Source organism: Tetrao urogallus (genome assembly GCF_951394365.1).
Source record: "Tetrao urogallus genome assembly, chromosome: 8".
NCBI lineage: Eukaryota > Metazoa > Chordata > Aves > Galliformes > Phasianidae > Tetrao > Tetrao urogallus.
The window spans coordinates 34,942,382-34,963,103 of record NC_136821.1 but is presented as its reverse complement, the minus strand read 5'-3'; the positions used below and the strand labels follow the sequence as shown (position 1 = coordinate 34,963,103).

Below are 20,722 nucleotides of genomic sequence, written 5' to 3'. Positions count from 1 at the left end.
AGGCTGGATCACACCCCTGTAACCACACTGACCTGATTGTGGCTGCATGGGTGTGCCTGTGGTAGGAATTGCCTCGGTGTGCTTTAATCACGCTGAGCATGTGGCCATCAGGTTGGCAGAGGCTGTTCAGAAGCCTGAGTGCTATGGATAAATGATGTAGTGGGGAAGGGCGAGCTTGGCTTCTATAGGGGAAATCACAGCTCACAAATTTGCTGGAGTTCTTGAGAGGAGGACATGGGAAATTTGTTAAGTACGGTTCATTTGAAGACTGGAGGAGCTGCTCTCACTGGAGGCGTGAGTTAAGCTGCCATCAGATAAAAGGGAGGTTTCTCTTGTGTGTATAGTTATGGAAAAAGTGGGAAATCTGGAAATAAGTAGTTCCCTTAGAAAAAATCATCAGCAAACCCATGTTCTACAACAGTTTTGGGTTAAGATACTGGCAAACCTCCTGGGTGAGGTATAGGGGGTGAACCAGGGAGATGGTTTCCTGTTTGTTTGTTTGTTTTTCAAGGTCAAAAAATGAGCTGCGGAAAGACCTTGGGATGGTTAATGGTGGATAAACTGGCAGATTAAACTTAAATGTGGCAGAGTGCAAAGAGCTGCATGGGAATAGAGCAGTCCTAAATAATTCATCAAAGGCTCTGCATCTTTGCATCTGTGAGAGCTTTGTGGGAAGCATGAATGGAGCGCTCTGCAGAGCTGAAAGCAAGTAGTGTTAGGGGCAGAAAACAGAGCACCTTGTCATGCTGCCATTGAAAGAGAGCAGCGTGCCCATGGCTGGGGCTCTGGGGGGTGGTGGTGGTCCTTGCATCTGGAAATGAATATAGGAGAAGGAAGTGCATGAGAACAGCAGGAAGTTCAATCCATGCAAGGGCCAAGCGAGCTGAGTGGAGGAACTGTGCTGTGTAGGAAGGGGAAGACAAAGAGGTTACAGCATCCTGGGAGAGGAGGAGGGCAGAGATGGACTTGCTCTTGGTGAGCCCTTCTTGATGACAACTGGGAAACAGGAGGCAGGTTCAAAACCAGCCAAATGCTGTTCTCTTTTGTTCTGCTATCCAAGAGGTAACTGAGCTGTGAGCCCCTGTAGGACTGTGTGAGATTCAGTACTTAAGGGCTCGGCTATTAGCTGATGGATAAAATATGTGTCGGGTTGCTTTTATTTGAAGAGGGTTCTTTTAGTTGAGCTGCGTGTTGATGCAAGTTGGAGGAGCACGTGGGGAGGAGGTGTGGTAACACCTTGTAATTCCCAGCTGCCAACCTGGGTCAGAATAGGAATGCAGATCATCTGTGAGTTACATTATAGTGTTGGCTGTAATTTAAATAATAATATCTTATTGAAAACTGTTGTTGTTTTACATATAAAAACCTATTTTCTTCTCTACCAAGTAGTCATCGGTTTTCTGTGGTTCCTTTTTTTTTTCTTTTTTGCTTTGTCTTTTATTCTTACCTATTTGGAAAACGTAAAACTGTGCCAAGCAGTTTCTCAGTTGTACTTGGCATCTCCGTGTTGGCTTTCTTTCTGGCTTGCCAAATAAAAGCCTTTTCTATGTTCATTTAAAACCTGCTTCATGTTTCTCCCACTTCATCTTTTTTTAATTTATATTTTGACATTGATTCTTCTTTTGTTTACTGTGTAATCTGTCCCTCTTCAGCTTTGTCACCCGCTGTAAGGAAGTCTCGTTTATATTCAGACACGAAGGTTAATTCCTTGTTTATGTCTTTAGTCACAAAACGTAACCTAGAGTTAACCACCACCCATTTGGGTGCTGTGGGCATCTTTGCTCCTCCAACATGGGTTTATAAAATGCTTATGACTCCCGTGATGTCTCGAGCGTGGCTTTTTGCAGCTTAAAATCTCATCACCGGGTTTTCATTCGTTACAATTGATGTAATCTTTCCTGTGCTGGCGCTGGCTTTCCCCAAAGATACGGTGTAAAACAGAGCTCACCTCTGACACTGACCTGCTTTCTGATGAGCAAAACAAGGCATTTCCCAGGCGTTTCATCTGCATTGGCTTTGTTTGTTTTCCTGGAGTCGAGCTGTGCTCTGGTTAATTGTTCGGCTGCATTCTCTGGGGTTTTGGTGTTTAAAGCAACGCTCTGTATTGCCTGAAAATAGCGATAGAGTTTCATGGCAGGACTCAGACCTACCTTGAGGCACCCCCACAACCCAGAGCCCTACGTGGAGGGGGGAGTGCTGTTTTCTGTCCTGTCGCAGGTAATAAGCATTTGAAGCGATGTAGTTTTTAGCCACGCATGGTGAGGAGGTTGTTCTAGCCACTTAATTGCAGAAATGTTCTTACTTCACCCCACTTCTGATCATTTACACAGCAGCATCGCTTGGTCTGCGCAGCGTGTGCATGGTGGTTGCAGAGGCTCTGCTCTAAATGCCTGCCAGAGGGGTCAGGTAAAAAAGAGAGGCTAAGGACTTTGAAAATAAATAAAAAGACAAGGAGTGCTGCTACGATGTCTTTTGTTTTGAAGCGATCGTTGCCTTTCCTGCTGTTAACGTGCTTGGGACTGGCCTTACTGTGACGTTACTTTAATTTTCTGTTTCTGTCTGCTTTTATGTTCCTTTCAGTTTCTTCTTGTGGTTGTCATTGCCCGTCTCTGAAAGGGACTGCTAGTTTTGTGCCACATTTCCTCAGAGGAACGGTGCTGAGCGTAAAGGAATTTGCATTTCTTTGGAATTTCTGTCTAATCCTGACAGTCTTTGCTCTTCGCTCTCTGAAGTGTGCTGCTGTTATCTGATGGCAGTTACCTCAGGAGAAAACCCTGATTTTAGCGGTGGGATTTTCCTGTTTCCTTAAAGGGGCTGCAGAGCCCTGCCTCTTGAAGCACTTTGTGGTCCTCGTGTTTCCACACTGTGTATGTCATTTAGGGAGGCTGCAAGCTCTTCGTGATGAGAAATATCCTGGCTCTCAGACTGCTAGGAGAAAGGCCTCGGTCAGAGCTGTTCCATCTAAGGACAAAGCAGGCAGAGGAGAGCTGCTCAATTGGTGAGCCCAAAGGTGTATATTAGACAAGGCTGACTTGCTGTCCGCTAGGGTTGCACAGCTCTTTCCATTGCCAGAGCTCCTCTTGTTTCCATGGCAGCACGCAGGCAGTGTGCTGCAGCTGTCGGCTGCTGGGGGAAGATGGATTTGGGCTTTGACCTAAATATCCATTTAATATAGTTCTTAGTTACAGGGCATGTTTTTTCAGATCACTGGGGGCCGAGGTGCCCATCTGATAATTAGTAAGCAGTGGTAAGCCTGACCGCTGTAAAGCATTTGTATTTGTGTTCGTTCCGGCAGATGGAACAGGCGAAGGCTTTGAAATTGACAGTTGGTGAAAACCTCTCATTTTCGGGCTGTAAGTGGATTGGTTTGTTGCAGTTGTCACGACTTCTTCTGCAAGATGCTCATAAGCTGATCAGTGAGGTGTGGGCAGGAGGGTGAGAGCTGGGCTGCTGCCTTGGGCCTGCGCTGTTAAAACACACAGAAAGGAATAAATGACAGCTTGGGAAGGAAGAGGAGCCTGGGGCTTTACGCTGCGGGGAGAGTAATTCACCAGTTGTGTGGGTGCAGTGGTAATTTCTAGTCAGGATACAAAGGCGAGCGATGGAGTGCTGCGGCTGTCGCACTGTCAGGCTGAGAGGGAGGAGCAAAAGCAGCTTCAGCATGCTGGTCTTCAAACATTTCTTACTGCTTCATGTTGCTGTTTGTAGTTTTGTTATAGAATTGAGTGCATAAGCAGAGAGGATCAGTACCAAAAGGAGAGTGGTACTGTGCTGGAGCTGAAGGTGCTTTGACCTGAAGTGCTGGGGGCTGAGCTGGAGAGATTGCCCCGTTCTCAACAATTCGTGTTGCATTAATATCAGAACCCTCATCCCAGAAGTTGTGTGTTTTCTTCTTTGTTGAGAGAATTTGCACGCAAGCTTGGGGAAATACGTTCTAAAAGTGCTCCTTTGATAAGACTCCAGAAAAGAGGTGTGTGGATTCATCTCCATCTCTGCGGGCAAGCAGGAACTTGCATGCATATTCTTTCTACCTGTTTGTTCTCTAATTCTTACACTTCAGTGTAGAAATTAACTCTTAAAATATTGCCTGTGATGCAGGAGCTGTCAGGGGGTAGGATCAGGCCATCACGCAGTCGGTGCTTCGCTCTGTGTTTTTGGCAGCTCCTGTTCTTCTCGAATAGAAAAGGATCTTTTGCTGAGGGTTTCCACAGAAATCCCTCTTTTTTTTTTTTTTTTTTTTTTTTTTGATAGATTTTCCTAATTTAAAAGGAGAGCAAAGGAGCTTTGGGATAGCCTGAGGGAAACTCTTATTAAGAAGCTTTCCAAGAATCATTGCAGATTTGAGTCTTTTTATGTCATACTGTAAAGACTTCTGCCAGCTCTCCGCTCAGCTCTCCTTTTGGATGGGTTTGTCACTAGGTTTTCATCTCGATGAGATGAAAAGAAATCTGTGAGCTTCTCAGGCTTTGGTTTAAATTACCAGTCAAGGGTGAGATGTTTCAGTGATAATAAAGGACAAACCAAGGTTAGCAGAGCAGTGAATGGGGCAGAGACTCCTGTGCTGGTTCTGGGGAGGCAGGCTGCAGGGGATCACGATGGCATTTGGTTTTCCCAAAGTATTAATCAGCAGATCTGGTTGGCTTTTGTTGTTGTTTATTTCATATGTGTCATTGTTGATTTCTGTAATGGGATTGACAAGGATGGTGAGGGTGGTATAAATCTGATCAGCTCCAGCTGTCGTTATTAATAATGTGGTCTATTTGTGGTCTTGATACTGTGTCCTTTAGTAGTAAATGGGATTCACCTAGATTTCCTTGTATCAAATAATTCCTTTGGGTTCTTTTGTAAGTTTGGCTTTGAGTTGTTGCTAACAGGTCTGTCTGACCTGTATCTTATTTTCTTGTTGCACCCCCTGAGGCAGTGTGTCTTCTTCTGGAAGAAAGTTCCCTGGTCTCAGCTTGTCTTACTGGAATACTAGGGAAGCATGGTGTCTGCAGGGAGAAAAAAGGGAGAGGAAAAAAGCCCACCCTTTTTTAGCTTATAGCTATTTCAGATATTAGCCTGGAAGAGCCAAGTAGCTCTTGTGTGTAATGCAGTTCAGGCAGTGAGCTGGAGCCTTCTTACATGTCTAAAGCAGGAAGACAGGCAGTCTGAGCTGGGAACGGCTGACCTCAGTTGACACACTTTTTTCTTGCTCTTTAAGGACACAGTGACTCCTTTCTAAATGGAAATAACTTCAGGTTTGCCGTAGGAGCTGTAATCTTAGTGATATCTGGTCCATGCATTCCAGGCTCCCACGTCCCTGCTGGAATGGAGTGATGACTAGATGAAGTAGTTGAGGACCATGCTTGTCTTCTGTGCAATGAGACTGCAGAGCTCAAGGTTGATTGGTATCAGTGAGCCAAAGTCTGCTGTGGCATTAGTGTGGTGGATTAGAAATGCTGTTATGCTGGAAGAAAGCAAGCAGGCAGCAGAAGTGTGAATGTGGCCAGCTTGCTGTGCAAGAGATTTATCTCATTTTGGTATTGGCAGCTGTATGTTGCAGGTCTGTGGTGCTTGGAGAGGAGTAAGTACCTGCAGGAGGTGGTTTGTTGTCTTCCCTTGCCACCTTCATGGGATGTATTGAGTCGGATCAGTGTTGGGAGGCAATGATGTATGGCTGCTGAAGGAGCTAAGAATTTCGGTAGGAAAAAAAGATAATTTAGAGGTTTTCTTTTATCTCTTTTAATAGATAAAATGCTTGAAAATTGTCTCCCAACCCCTCATGCTGAATCTTTCATCCACAGCCCAAATGTGGCCATCTCCCCATTTATAGCCCCTTCAATCATGGGCCACTGAGTTGTTGATCCTGTCATCTCCTAATATTCATTGTGCCCAATTGCACTTCTTAAATATTTGCAAATAATGGAACGTTTTGTATTTTTACATCAGTTAGGATTGGATGATGCAAGATTCAAACTGCTTGCTTTGGGAGTAAAGTTAACAAACTGAGACTGGATTTTGCTGGTGCTTTGGTTTTTTAGTGATTATTCGTGGCCCTAAAAGCAGAAAGATGTTTCTCTTTTTGAAAGGATATTCTAAGCAGGACTGGAAGTCTGCCGTTGGACTAAGCCATGGAGAACATAAATCTTGCCAAGAATCATCATCAGAGCCCAGTGTTTCTCCACAACGCTGTGTTAATGCAGAAGCAAAATAGCACGTGCACCTGGGTCTGAGTTTTGGGGTCTAGTAGGGAAGGTTCCTCTGGCTGGAGCTGAGTTCCTGCATAGAGGCTTCAAACCAGCTGAGAATATTGCTGTAATTTGTGTTTCAGCACAGTGATGTGTGAGTGGAGCGGAGAACCTGCATGTAGTAGGAATACTCGAAGGTGGGCTAGGGAATAACAAGGGAAAATGAAGGCTATGATGTGGGAAGGAAAGCTTGGCTAAGAAACTGCAACATAAGTTATCTTCTTGGTGCACGTTTTAAAAGTAGCTGATTGGCACCTGTGCATTTTGAAGCTTTTGATCACCGATGCAGCAGTTAAATGAAGGGGACATACAGCTGTGATTAATTATTGACAGAAGTCATTCCTTTTGTATGTACAGCCTGTAGTTGGACGCGAAGGTTGAGTTCACTTCAATTCTTGAGTTGGAAAGCAATGCAAACAAGGCACTTGATCAACTTCATACATGTGGTTCTATTCATTATGCAAATCTGTTCCAGTATACTTAAATCAGCATTTGGTGGTGGGCTTTTATTTAGCAGGATAAGATCGTGAACTACCCAATAAATGCTCTGTGTTGTGCAGTTGGCTGCGTCCAATGGTTCATTCTCATGCTGTAGTTTAGTCTTAGTTAAAAAAAAATAAAAAATAAATTTAAAAAATCCCCCACCCCCAAATAGCCCTTGGAAGGGAAAAAGAGCAAAACCTCAGGCTTGTTTGTCTTGTTCTATCTGCAGGTATTTGACCTTTTCACCTTAACTTCCATGGGTTTGGGGATTAACTCGGAGTAAATCACTACTGTGAGGCATTTGTTCTAGAGGAAAATTCGTTAGCTTGGTTCATCAGCATTCATACAAATATGGCACGTTAATCTCTTTTTTGCTAAAACCAGATACTCCTTCCTGACTCGTTCTTTTTTTAACTGTAATTCATTATTCCTTGTAAAAATGCCACTGTAAATCACTCTTTGTGAGTCTACCCCTCAGCTTGACAGGTCGGCTTATTTGCAGGCCTCTGCAGGAGCAGTTGTGGGGATCTGCTTGCTTTTTCTAATCGTACGTGGAGCTAAAATACAATGCTGCTTTTTGCCAAAGCTTGTTGACGTTTATTCCAGAATCCCCTTTCTCTGTAAAGACAGGCATAATATTTGCCTGAGATAGGTTTTCTCTGATACCTGAGATTCTGGAGGTCACAGAACCCCCTTGTGTTGTACAGGTTTGGCTAGTTCTTCTTGCTGAGCTGCTGCAGTCTTGCACGTGAAATGGTGAACTTTGTGGGTAGGAATGGAGAAAGTAAGAATGCATACTCAGCTATGGGGAAAGGGGCAACAGGCATGTCATCCTTCATCCCTGCCAAAAAGTTGGCTTGCTAAACACAGGGGAAGAAACACACCAATTTCTGTGTGAAGTCCTTTGAATCTATTGGGCCGTGTTACCGTCCAGTACCAGTGGCTATTTGGGGGTGGGGGATTTTTTAAATTTATTTTTTATTTTTTTTTTAACTAAGACTAAACTACAGCATGAGAATGAACCATTGGACACAGCCAACTGCACAACACAGAGCATTTATTGGGTAGTTCACAGTTCCAGTGAACAGTAGTTTGTAGGAGAGATCCTCCTGGTTTGTCAGGCTATCTTATAAACTGCAAACATGAATATATCTTAAGAGGTGGTCTGAGCTTAATTTTTATTTAATCTTAGTTCTAAAAGGTGGAGGTGAATTAGATGTTGAGTGACTCTGAGACCGGTGTGACAAATTAGGTGTGTAGATCTGGAATTGATTGCATCCATCCAGCCTGGCCCTGAGTGCCTCCAGGGATGCAGCACCTTCTCTGGGCAGCAGTGCCAGGCCCTCACAATGTGCTCTATAGAGAGGTCTATGTTGCATCTGGCCTGACAGGAATATTTACTTGTTTCTAGCTTTCAAATTGTGTTCTGTATGCCAGAAAATAGGACTCGAGGCACATACTTCCCCTGACACACATGGAGGGACGCACATGACTCAGGATGTCATCAAACTAAATTGCCAGCAGCCTGCATGAACAACATGTTATTTTCTAAATATCGTAATTCTTACTGCAGTATCTGCTCTTGGGCTGTGCTGCAGTAACAGGATACTGCCAGAGCTGGATCTTTGGCCTGACCCCCTACAGCCTTTTTATATGCTAATGTGGTAGTTTCCAAGCAATGCAGTAAATATGTATTCCAGCTGTACCAAATTACTTAAAAGCGAGGAATGTTTTGGAGTAGGCTGTTTTGTGATGGCTCTTGAGACTTGCATTTATTTCTCTCCATCCAGCCTCTCAAAGCTCTGTTCCCTTGTTACCCTGTCCTCATCTGGGCCTGCAGTTTGGTCTGAGGCTGAGATGAGATCATGTTTGACGAATGCTCACCTACTGCTTGATACAAATAGCTCATTCTGAGTTCAAGATGAGGTGATAACTACAATGTGCTGTTCATTTTTCACCCTGTCATGCTGCTTCAACACATTGCTAACCCGATAATTGAAACCGTTGTGTTTAAACTCAGAAACGCTTGGTTTGCTTAACCAAAATGCACTTGGGAGTTGGACTAGATGACCTTTAAAGGTCCCTTCCAACTTAAATGATTCTGTGATATTTAGTAATAATTGGTGTTCTTTCTTTCGTAACCGAAGCTTTGTTGTCATAAATGATATGAAGGATAAAACAGTAACTATTAAAGCTTGCTTTAATAGTTGAAGCAGTATCTGCAAGCATCGTGTTGCAGTGATCTTGTTGCAGTGATGCATTAAAGATGGGGAAAGCTTCCAAGTTCACGTCAAATGCATCTTTGTCATATTGAGCAAGAGTAACGTGTATAGTGAGCAACGGAGATGTGATGCAAAGTACAAGTTTGCTTTGAGATTACTTCTATTTAAGCAGTGGGAAAGTTTGTTTGCAACTCACGGTTTCTTAAACCAGTAAGGATTCCATTTAGGGTAGAAAGTTGCTTCCAGATACTCCATGTTCTGGATTCAGAGGGAGAATGCAATTGCCTTCTTCTGCAGGTTGGTGTATCAGTCCCAAAATAGCTGTGTTCAAAGCTTTTGCATGCTTATGGGTAATGTAGGCAGGCATAACTTTTCACCTGTTATTTCTTGTAACGCCGAGAATTGCATCTGTTACACTGGTACTTCTTCAGTGCTCTTTAATTACTGTAGAGTTGAATCTAATCTGCTGGGTGGGAGTAGTCTGTGACACACAGTAATGTAATCAGTTTTGCATTGCTTTGGAAAATGTTAACTCATCTTTCAGAATAATGCTGCTTGAATTCCGAACTGAAACGCGTTTGTGTTTTTCCCTTTAGTTGTCTGGGCCTTTACAGAAGGAACGAAATGAGAACAACTTTTGGTTGTTGAAGAGCCTTCTTCCTCTCTTTTGTGTGTGAGAACCTCAGTGCGGTGCAGCGCTGGCTTTCTTTTGGGATCAGTGATGGAACTTCACTTGCTGATTTACCAGAAATCAGTTCTTTCTGCCCTAAGAGATATAGTTAATGTTGTAGCAAATGTCTCTGTGTGTTATTGAAGTCTAGATGGCTGCTCTTTAGTGCAGTCCTTAGTGAATTTTTCAGATCTTTTTCCAATCTTTTGTCTCATGACCACAAGTCGTAATCTAATCACTGATGGTGATTCATCATTCATTTAGCTGCTGTTGATGTAGAACATGACAAGCCATCCAAGGCTTTCCTTGTAGAGGAGAACTTGTAGCATGGTGGATGGGAAGCAGCTGGACTAGGTACACACTGGGAGATCCTTTCTGTAACACAGGACTGGAGTTAGCACTGGTCATCTTCATTCCAACTGAGGTGGTACAGCTGGACTTGCTGCAGGCAGTGCATCCATTCTGCATAACATTTAGTTGCAGATTCTTGAGGTTTTGTATGATTTCTCAAAACTCAATGTGTTGGCCTATCAGTCTTGTGATCTCTGGAATGTCCAAGGCCTTAATGTGGAATTTGGGGTGGCAGACCATTAAATGTCACTGCACTGACTGGGTGACTGTTTTTCTGCTTTTACAGATGCCTTTGTAAATAGCCAGGAATGGACACTAAGCCGATCCGTACCAGAGCTGAAAGTGGTGAGTTTTGTATTTACTTCTTTCTCTGAAAACCATTCTGAAAATGCTGTGCAGGAGTGAAAAGTCTTCTGAGGTTCATTAAATTTACCATAAGCATAGAAGGTGATTTTAAGAAGTGAAGTATTTGCTTCAAAATAAAACTCTGAAGCGAATGTGTTTTTTTGGTTCAGCTAGCATGCTTCAAAGATCCACTTGTGTGTTTTATTTCTGTTTGAACTTATGTGCCTACTAGCACCAGCTTCGTGGTGTGATCTTCTGGACAGGGAGGTCTTACACTTCTACAAGAGGGCGAACTGAATGCTAGCAGGTGATATCTAAAGCTCCTTTTATCTTGCTTGCACAGTTTTTTCAAGGACCAAATGCCTTCTCTCCCTGTCTTAAAGGAACTTAAAAATAAATGTTCTGTCTGGTGGTTTGTTTGCTTATATTTCTCAAAGCTTTTTATTATACTTAATGAAAAGAGAAATATTTGGGACTTTCATTTAAGGAATTAAAAACGTTTTAGTTAAAAGAGTGAAGAATGATTCAATAGCTGCTTAAGATAGTTTTTCCTTTGGCTGAGCAGTTTCACAAATAAATGGAAGTAAAGGTAAAAGAACACAGAAAATTGGGGGGATTTCCCGAATTTCCTTTTTAAAGTTATAAACACGGAGGCTGGAGATGAAGGCTGAAATCATCTACTTGTTGACATCAAACATCACTGTGATGTTTACCCTATGAAAGTCCAGATTTAATTAAATACGATGAATTTCTCAGTCTATAAAAAGTGCTGTGGTATTTCAGATACTGTAGTTGGTAATAACACAGACACCTGTGATCTGCTTCTGATGGTCTTAAGGCTGGATCAGTTTGTGCTTGAATCACTCCTGTCTTGTTTTAAATGCCTGAGCTGCTCCAACTTAAGCATCTGCTTGCCGAGTGGCAAAGTGAATTGGACAAAAACACATCAATTCAAGAATGGACAGCTGGAGCTATGCTTCATTAGTCGAGCTCTCACATGGCAAATTTCTCTTTCCAAATTGGAATTGATGATAATGCTTATGGAGAAAGCTTAGGTTAAAGTTAACATGACAAATGCCCTAGCTTGCAATGGCATTCCAATGGAAACAGCTTCCTCCCGCCTGGAGTTACATTCCTGTTTTAATTCCACTGGTGCACAGGGTGAGCAGAAGAGAATTGGTTGGTGCGTAAAACTCTGCTATTAGAAGACAATTATCTCCTAAAATATCTGGCAGAAGAAAATAAAAAGAATTTAGGACTGAGAAGTGTTGGATGGAGTCCAGCGCACGGTGGTAATAGCTAGTTTATGCTGCGCAGGATCTGCAGAGAGTTTCTTTGTTCATCCCACCCCCTTCCTGGCCCTGCCAATTCCTAACACCTGGAAATAAACTTGTGGCTTGCAGGTGAGTCCAAAGCTGTAGTTCCTGTGCTATAATACAGAATGCAAACAATCTCAGAGCATTAGAGTCTTGGTATCACAAGAACTAACTGTGCCCTAAGGCTGCGTTGTGTGAACGCTTTCATCTTGAATCTCTTGCCCCAACGTTGTGTAAGCAGCCGTATGAAAATAAACTGCTGTGCAGCTGCTGTAGAGAATTGATTTTCAGTGGTCAGCATGCGTGAGCCTCAAGATTGCTGTCTGAGGCTTTAGTTTGTGTAATACTGATAAAAGCAGAACTCTTACCGTTGCAGAGATGATAATTTGATTATACTGCAGCAAATTATTGAAGCTAATTGCACCAACGGGGGCTGTGAACTTGTGCTCTGGCAGAAAGGGCAAACTAGGTCTGAAGTCTGCTCCCCCTTTCCTGTAAATCTGCCCTTGGGAAGGAGGTCTGCGTAGTGAGTCCAGAGTAATCATCAGCTCCTGTCTGTGTGAGAGGAATTAAAAGGTAGTATTGAAGCCTGACTGCTCTCTTCTGCTGCAGCACTGTCACTGTGTTGTGTCTGTGCTGGGCATGTCAGAGAGGTACAAGAAGTGAGAAGTGTTTGCTCCCATCAGCATTGAGTGCAGCAGTGCAGAGTCTTAATGCTGCTGGTTTAAGAAGGAACCCCTGCTGGAGTGGACTGTGCTCTGTAGGAAGAGATGGTCTGGGGCTTGCTGGGAGAGGTTGCTTACTGCAGTGTCTGGGCAGTCCTTACATTGGAGTTGACATTTCATTTCTGTAGCAGGTGGTTATACCTTCAGGATCTACGGACGTTTAAAGGGAGCACAAATTGAGTCTAGAGGGGCAGGGAAAATGCAGGATTGAGGAAAAAAGGCTCGTAAAAATAACACCAGAATATGAACAAAAAAGCGAATGGGTGGATATATTTTGCAACATATTTTTCAGAAAGAATAATGGTCCTCCCTCCTGTCTCCCCTTCCCCTTCTAATGTGTATCGGGCTGGATTTCTTTCATGCGTTATATTTGTTTCTGCTAGCCAAATACTGCAACAGAACTGATTGTGAGACTTCTGTTATTGTCAGCAGTGTGTTAGCTGGCTGGGTGAGACGTGTCAATTTCTGGAGCATCGCTGATGTTCCTGGATCCTGTTTATGGAGCTCTAAAGTAAGCACCCGGGTTTTCTGCAGGCTGTAGCAATCTGCATGGCGTGAGTGGCTGTGCTGCTCAGTGCTGTCAGGCCTCTTCAGCCACTTTAGGGGGAAAAAAAATCCAAACCTGCTGTATTTTTGTTCTGATGTCTGAGGTGAGTTTGTGTGACTCTAACAGTCAAATGGATTCACAGATGCCTTGTGGCTACACTGGCTACAAGGCAGGTCAGAAGTAGCTTCAATATGCCATTTCCAAAGGTCTAGAGCTTCTTGTTCTAAAGTGAAAACACAAAACGCTCCTTGCTATCATGATTTTCCTAGCAAAACCATGCAGAATTTGTGTTCTTTCCAGTTCTTCAGAAGTTGTGTTACTCAGCAAGAGCTTTAGCCTGACTGTTTATCTGCAGAGGAGGCAATGTAAGTGGTATGTCTGATCTGCTGACTTAGAGATGGGGTTTGGGGTTTGATTGCCATTTTTGGTTTGTTCTGTTGTGATACAAAGCTAATGGGGAGGGAGAGGGGGAAGCTTGCATTGAGAATATGAAGTCAGCTTCTTCTAAGAAGTGAAGCTACTGCTTCAGTGAATATAGCATTCTGGTCAGCCACTTGCTGAAGACAACAGACTAACCAGCAATAACAAACTAGCAAGCAGCTTAATTCCTTCTTAGTTTTTGGTGTTGCTCTTTAAGTTGCTTAGGAGACTGAAACTTTCTCATACCCCAAGTCTTGATTTGCTTAAATCAAGAGACCTTCTTTCTAGACTCTTCCACAACCTTTGATTTTAGCAGGTAAGCGTGAGCATCTTGCAGGCTTTGCAGGTCCGACCTGCTTGTGGAGCAGATCATGTGGAGTGTACCAATAATTAGGAATTTTGAGGTATCAGCTGTATCCTTTTCTTGTCGGCATTTATCCTCCCATGTGATGAGATTTACAGGCAGATGAAGTCATGCCCCTGTAGAAGTTAGCCTCCTTCACTAAAGTTTATTGGCCACTTTTTCTTTTCTACGAGGTTTCAAAAGTACATCTTAGGACGAGGGGATCCTCTGTAACGCAGAACAGTGATGTTCCAGGTAAACAATGTTGTTACAGCCTGGATTTAAGCCAGCCTGTGAGTCGGGAGCTTCAGTGAAAATGCTCTTAGCATGTGTACATGCATGAAGTCAGAGTTTCAGGGATTATTTTGGAATTCCAGCAATGAAAGCTGGCAGTGTTGCAGTTGTTCACGTAACGTATAATTCGCTGGAATAAGTTGTTCCTTAGCCTTGAAGGGGAAGGTAGATCTGATAAAAGGCTTTGTCATGGCCAGATGTGAATGCAACTCTGCTTCGTTCCCAGAGAGCGTTGCTCCACGGAAGCAGCGTCTGAGAATGCAGGGTTAGTCATCTGCAGAGGTGGCATTTGCACTGCTTTTTAGATGTAGGCATTTGGCATACGTTTGCATGGCTTGCAATTTCTTAGATGTAAATTAAATTAAAAACATCCAGTCTGCTCATTTAAACGCTCTTCAAAGTCAGCTCAAAGCCCAGCAGGCAGATGTCCGTCGTCCAGGGCTGTGGATTCCTTTTCATTTTGGTGGGGCTGCTCCTTGGTACCAGCTGCACTTACGGTGGGATTCTTGTGCCACATTTCTTCCTGTGCCTCTTTTTTTTTAATTACAGTCCATTTTCTGCCTGTTCAAGCTCTTTTTCTCTAGCTGAGAGTGTGAAGCTTCCTATAGCATTAGGTCAGAATGGGGATCTGGTTCTTCCCTCTCCTTTTCTCACCCCCCAACTTAGATCATGTGTTTCTCTTGTTTGCCATTACTTCTGAAATCCTTTGGGATTCTTGGTTGTTTTTCTTTCACTGTAGCCCATACCATTCATTACATTTAAAGCTTGTGCTATCACAAGTGATGCAAAATTGTCTTCCACTTGCTCTCTGCCTCAGCTCCTGCTTTATCTGAGCTGACCTTTCATGTCAGCTGTAGAGTGATGGACATCCTCCACACTACTCTTTTATTAGTCTTAATTGAAGGTTGATCACAGCAGTAAAGAATAAATGATGGTCTTTGCTGCTCCCTCCCCAACCCACAGACTCTGAGGCTGTCATTGGGTCATTTTAAGGTGACATCGCCCTGTTGGTTTAAGCAGTTTCTAATGAGGAGGATAGCTTCTCACCAATTAGGATTAAGAAAGTGAAACAGAGACTGTGTGTTAATGTGTAACCTGTTCATCCTGCCTGTGTTCAGCAACCACAGGCAGATCAACAGAGAGTTGGTCCTGTCTGCAGGGAGCTTCTTCAGACTTGCTTAGGGTCAAGATAGACAAGTAGGGTAGAGCAGGACTGGGTTTGTTTAAAAGAGGAAATTAGTTCCCTTCTTCTCTCTTAAAAGCTGAGGGTGTGTGATGTCTGCAGAATTCTGTTTCATAGGGAGAGGTGAATAAGTGGGTGGACGATAGCTGAGCAAGAACAAAAGGCACTTCTGAAACACAAAGGAAATGCATTCTGCAGACCCACCTGCCCCCAGCTGCGCAGAGCAGGATGACCAGGCTTGTATCTGCCTTGCTGTGTGTATCACTGCACTTGTGGCTGGTGGTCATATAGGCCAGGGACAAAGCAGCAGCAGTCGTTTTGGTGGGACACGTATGCTTTCAGATGTCCTTACATTAGATGGCCAGGCATTGCCTAAAAGACATTTGATGTGGCACTTGGGGGTATGGCTTAGTGATGGGACTGGGCAGGTCGTGTTGATGGTGGGATTCCATGGTCTTTGATGGTCTTCTCCAACCTAAATAATGCAGTGTCTCCATGCTGTGCTTTGAATTGTAAGCTGTGTTAAGATTTTACTTAAACATACTGCTTTTTCTTGGAGGTGATTGCAGTTGAACTTTTCTCCTTTTTTCCCCAGGGGATCGTAGGAAACCTAGCTAGTGGCAAGTCTGCACTTGTGCACCGCTATCTGACTGGCACGTATGTCCAGGAGGAATCACCCGAAGGTATGTGGATGTGCAAATCCTTTTTCTTCCCAGACTGCATCTTTATTCATTTTTAATCATGCAAAAATGAATCAGTTAAGAATCCAGTTTGCTTTTTTCACTGTTCACTGAGAATATTCCCTTATCGTTCTCCAACCTGAAATAAGTAGGTGAAATAAGTTAACTTTACCTTTTTTTGTAACCTCTTAGTACCCCTCAATGCTTTTGCATCAGTTATTTGTCCATGTGGGAAACTGTAGCCTTGTACTGAGTAGAGTTTACTGCCCTGGGTAGTGCTCTTAGATGCCAGAGTTACTGTATCTGGTGTTTGCTTTCTGCAGACCTGGGCCGGTCGCCTTGGGAAAGTAAAAAATGTAACAAGCTAAATTAAAGATGTAATTTTTCCCTTGTTTAATATATTAAATCTTTGGATTTGAAGGTTTAAAAAGAGGGAAAAAACGAAACCCCTGAAACTTCTTGTTATGCCACAGAATATTAATTAGTTCCTGAAAAGTAGTGTTTAGCAATAATCCTCGTTTGTAGTTTGAAATCATAAATATCGTAATACCTTACAGTAGTGTCGTTCGCTAAATACTTTTAAATTTTTCTTTATTTATTCTCCTTATGAACTTTTAAAATCCATCTCTGAGACACTGAATTTCTGGTTCCTTCTTTTCCTTACTGGCTGTTCCATTCTTTGCAGATATGGATGCAGGTAACTATACATTGTCTTCATGGCAGCTCTTGTTTCGAAGAGACAGAAGGCAGTTTTTGTACCGTAGCATTTTCCCTTTGTTTTGTGTATCATTTTGTTTTCTTTTGATTTCAAGTCTTCAGTACATCTCACTGTTTTTGTCCCTTGCTGTAGTTGTCTTCTCAGCAGTAGTAGGTAGCTTCATGCATCTCTGATAACATCTGTTTTGAATTAACTCTTACCAAAGGTAGCAATTAAGCGTTTTGCTCCATTTTCTAACAGTCTCTAATTGCAGTAAAAATGGGAGAGGGAAAAGGAGTGGCTGACTGACAGGGCTGCTGTTGTGTCATCGCAGGGACAGCGATAGAGGCCGGTCTGTAACCTTGCCTTACACGTTTTTGCTAGGATGGATGAGTGATAATTCAGCCTTGCAGCAGAGCTGCGTTTCGGTGACATTGAGGCTTGCTGCTTTTAGATGCTGATAGAGAGAAACATGCAGCATGTAGTTCTGCTAACAGCAAGCATTCGTAGAATAACGAGCCATCTCTGCTTTTTTTTTTTTTTTTACTCATTTCACAAGCAGAAAGAGAAGAAAATCTTGCAAAATGTAACTGCATTGATTAATCACAGGGGTAGCACTCTTCTCTCGAACTATGAATGTTTTAGGCAGCGTTCCTTGAGAGCATTGCCAGCTGTCCTCTTTGTCTTGAAGGGTTTTTATATGCAGTGCTTGAGTGACGTTGGGGCTGTTTCTCCCGAAAGGATTAGGTTTCAAAAGCACTGTCAAATCATTTCTTTGCTCATAAGTGTAGCTGACAAGCCTCGCTAATGACACCATTTCATTAACAGCAGAAAAACTGAAATAATTAAAGGTCTCTAATTCACCTTGTAAGCAACAGGGTCAAGATTTCAAATCGAGTTAGCATTAAAGAAAAACATACAGTTTCTCCTTTGTAAACATTAAACATTTGTTAAAGTGTTCTATTGCTGTCTTACCTAGTCATAAGTCCATACAATCAGTGCAGTCCTTCTATTTATCCTTCTCTGTGGTCTTTATAACATGTTGGTTTGTTGAATTGGATAAAAAAATATGATGTATACCAGGCATTAAAGTCTCAGCTACCTGACTGGTTATGAGAGGAAGTTAATGACTGGCTGGATTACAAACAGCAAAACATATCAGGCATCATACAAGTGGTATCCAATTAGTGAAGTGAATGATGCGTACTTGGTATGAAAATGATGATTACAGCAAGGGACCTCTATCTCTGCTATCCTTTGCCTTCTCAACTGCTACAATTACTCTGAAACCTGCCCTAAATTAGATGAGTGCCAGGTCTCCCCTAGGCTTTTAAGGTAGCTTCAGCATTCCAGTCAATGGGCATTCAGTATGTAAAGATGGGTTCATGATTCCTTCAGCTCTTTTGCTGCCCCAAACCTCCCCACCAAGAGGAGGAGCGATGCAACATCATGGAGCTGTGTTCTCTCCTTGTTTAGCCTCACTTTTACTTCTGTTTGGAATTGATTTCAGTCTGTAGTGTAACATGAAAACCGTTTTTCTCAAAGTAAATCTTAGGGAGAAATTTGACTTTTAGATTCCTTGTATGTTTAATATGGATGTAACTATGTTGCTGTGAGGCAGCTTTTTAAGTCAGATGTATTTTGTAAGAGAACAAATGATGTGTTGCTCTACAGCATGTTTTTTCAGTGTCCATCTGTTTCTTCCTTCCCGTTTCCTTTAATGGTAGCCTGTTTTAGTTCCTGTTTGTATTGGTAGGATGGGTTGGAAGTTCTTCATTAGGTACTGTGCCAGTTGGCATATGGTGATTGCAGTGACGCTGCAACGCACGTGAGGCGCGGTGCTTTGTTTGGTTTTCTTGTGTAGCTTCTTTATTAATTTAATTAATGATGTTTTTAAAGCTCCAAGCAAGATAGATGGGCTGCAGTGGGACAGGCTGCTCCACCGTAGCTGTAGGAAGTTCTGTTTTGTGCCTGGAGCACCTCCTGCCATCCTTCTCACTGACCTTGGGGGCTGCAGGGCTGCTTCTCTCACATTTCTCACTCCTCCTGTGAGCAATTAGGTTTTGAACTTGACGAATCTCTTTAAGCTCAAATCAATGGCTGTTTTTATCTGGTTAATTTTTTTCCAGCTATGTAGGAATCTGGAGGCCATATTTACTAAACAACCTGATTTATATTCCACATTTAACAGAGGAGGATGCGTCCTAGGCTAAGCTGTGTTTGTTCCTGGTGAGCAAGCCAGCTGAAATGTAAATGAAAAGCCATGTCATTTGCTGTCAGAGTGTGTACTTGCATGCTTTTTGTGAAGAGAAAATGTCGTGCAGTTTGTGAAGAGAAACACTTGCAGTTTACTGGAATTCCTTAAAATCATCATCGTGCTCGTCCTTACACATGTAGCCTATATAGTGAGACTTGGCAGGAATTCCACGTGTGAATTTGATGGCAGAGTCCTGTTCCTTTCAAGTAACTGGGGATTGCATCCATTAGAATTCCCAGGTTGGAAACATAGTGAAGCTGCAGTGTTTTATGTTGAATTCAAATCCTTGTTGCGATGTTTCACAAGGTTTACACAGCACTCAGGGCAGCCAGAGCTATCAGAGTCCTTTTTCATCTCTTCATCACCAACTCTATCACTGACTGTGATAGCTTTAGACGTGGATTTCAAGATTGTCTCCTTTCAGTTCTTTTCCTGTATTTCATTGTATCAGCTAATTATTTTTGTTTGGCGTTTCATGCTGACAGCCAGAGACACAATGACACTTGTCTTTTTTGATGATTTTTAAGTATTGCTGCACATGGCTCTCTTGGGCCTTTGGAGCCTTTCAGGCTTAGCATAAAAGAGTGCATTTATGTATTCTGAGATCTCCGTTCCATAGCCCTCCTCTTCGTCCCCCTGAGACGAGCAGTGTGGTTTAGAGACTCCTTTGAAAGGCTCTGTTCCGGCAGGCTGCTCAGCTGCTGCTTTAAGCGTTACACAAATAAGGAACGATGGTGATTTAAGGAAGAGGTTGGTGTTTGTTCTTTTCCTGGGGAGAAGATGCTGAGGAAGCGGTTTCCTGGAAGGGACTTCCTTTTTAGGCTGTGTGCCTTGAGGACAGGGTGATCTCTGAGATGGTGTCTTTCATGCACTGCAGCCTGACGACTCAAAAGGTTCTGATGACTTATGTCTGAGGGGTTTGTGCCCTTGTAATAACAGGCTTCTCTCAAGGTTCCTTCCCAGGTAAAAACTGGAATTTAGATTTATAGCTGCCGTTGTAACTTCAGGCTCTTAATAACAGTAGAAGTGGCTATTAAGCAGAAGTCAGCTTGAAGTGGCTGCTGCTGGAAAAAGGGGCTGTCTTTCTTCTTCCTTGTTAAATTTGGATTCTGGATGTAATCTTTAAACCACAGCCCAACATTTAGCTCTTAAAGCAAAATACAAACTTTGCAAACTGCTGCTCCTTTTTTCCAGCTTGTATTCTTTTACTTATTTGGAACATTCTGGGAGACAATTAAACAACAAAAACACCCAAACCTTAGACCAGAGATGATGATTGGTGGCTTGGCCAGGTTTCCTTAACACATCTCACTGTTGTGTTTCTTTTTTTGGGTTCAGACATATAGTAGCATGATCTAATTTTAGTTTCAGGGTTTTACTTCTTACTGTTTTTACACATGCACTATTTGCATTGCAGTACTGTAGTGAAAGGACAGCTATCAAGAAAGCTGGCTGTAACCCACGTATAAAAAGCCAAGGAGCACTGAGGAAGGACAGAAACTAAACCAACAACAACAATTAAACTTGCACACAGAAACTTTGAGCAGATGCTGGCTGGAGATAATTTGTTAGATTGAAAAGTAGTGCCCGAATATTTGGTTATTAACGCCTGAATTCAGGCTGGTGTCTGAAAGGTGGAAGGTACAGCAGGCTCGTTTAATTCGTAAGGAATTGCAGTAAAGGAGGGCTAAGTTATTTAAGTTGTGGACTTACATTTGGAAAGCGGTATTTTGGGTGTACTTAAAATGACAAAAAAAAGTGCTTGATGGAAACAGGTAGGTAGGAGTGTGCTAAAGCAGTGTTACATCCTGCTCAAAGAAGTAGATTGCTGCTTTTTGTTATTTGTCTCCAGCAGGCTTGAAAAAACCAGGTTTTTAAAATTAGATTTGCAGCATCTATGCAATTAGTGGGTGTGTTGTGTTCAAGTGACTGTCTGCACCTGCTGTCAATGAAGTAAAA

At 42.7% G+C, this 20,722-nt stretch overlaps 1 protein-coding gene across 2 annotated transcripts in view; it reads left to right on the top strand.

The window, feature by feature from the left end:
- Positions 1 to 20,722, top strand: part of AGAP1 (ArfGAP with GTPase domain, ankyrin repeat and PH domain 1) — a gene marked incomplete at both ends in the record, with an annotated part of 281,406 nt that overhangs the window by 68,428 nt on the left and 192,256 nt on the right. For both annotated transcript variants that reach the window (XM_079538941.1, XM_079538940.1), the window contains 2 exons: positions 10,243 to 10,301; positions 15,725 to 15,812. In XM_079538941.1, the coding sequence (XP_079395067.1) occupies positions 10,243 to 10,301; positions 15,725 to 15,812 (147 nt within the window). The remainder of the gene's footprint in view (positions 1 to 10,242; positions 10,302 to 15,724; positions 15,813 to 20,722) is intronic.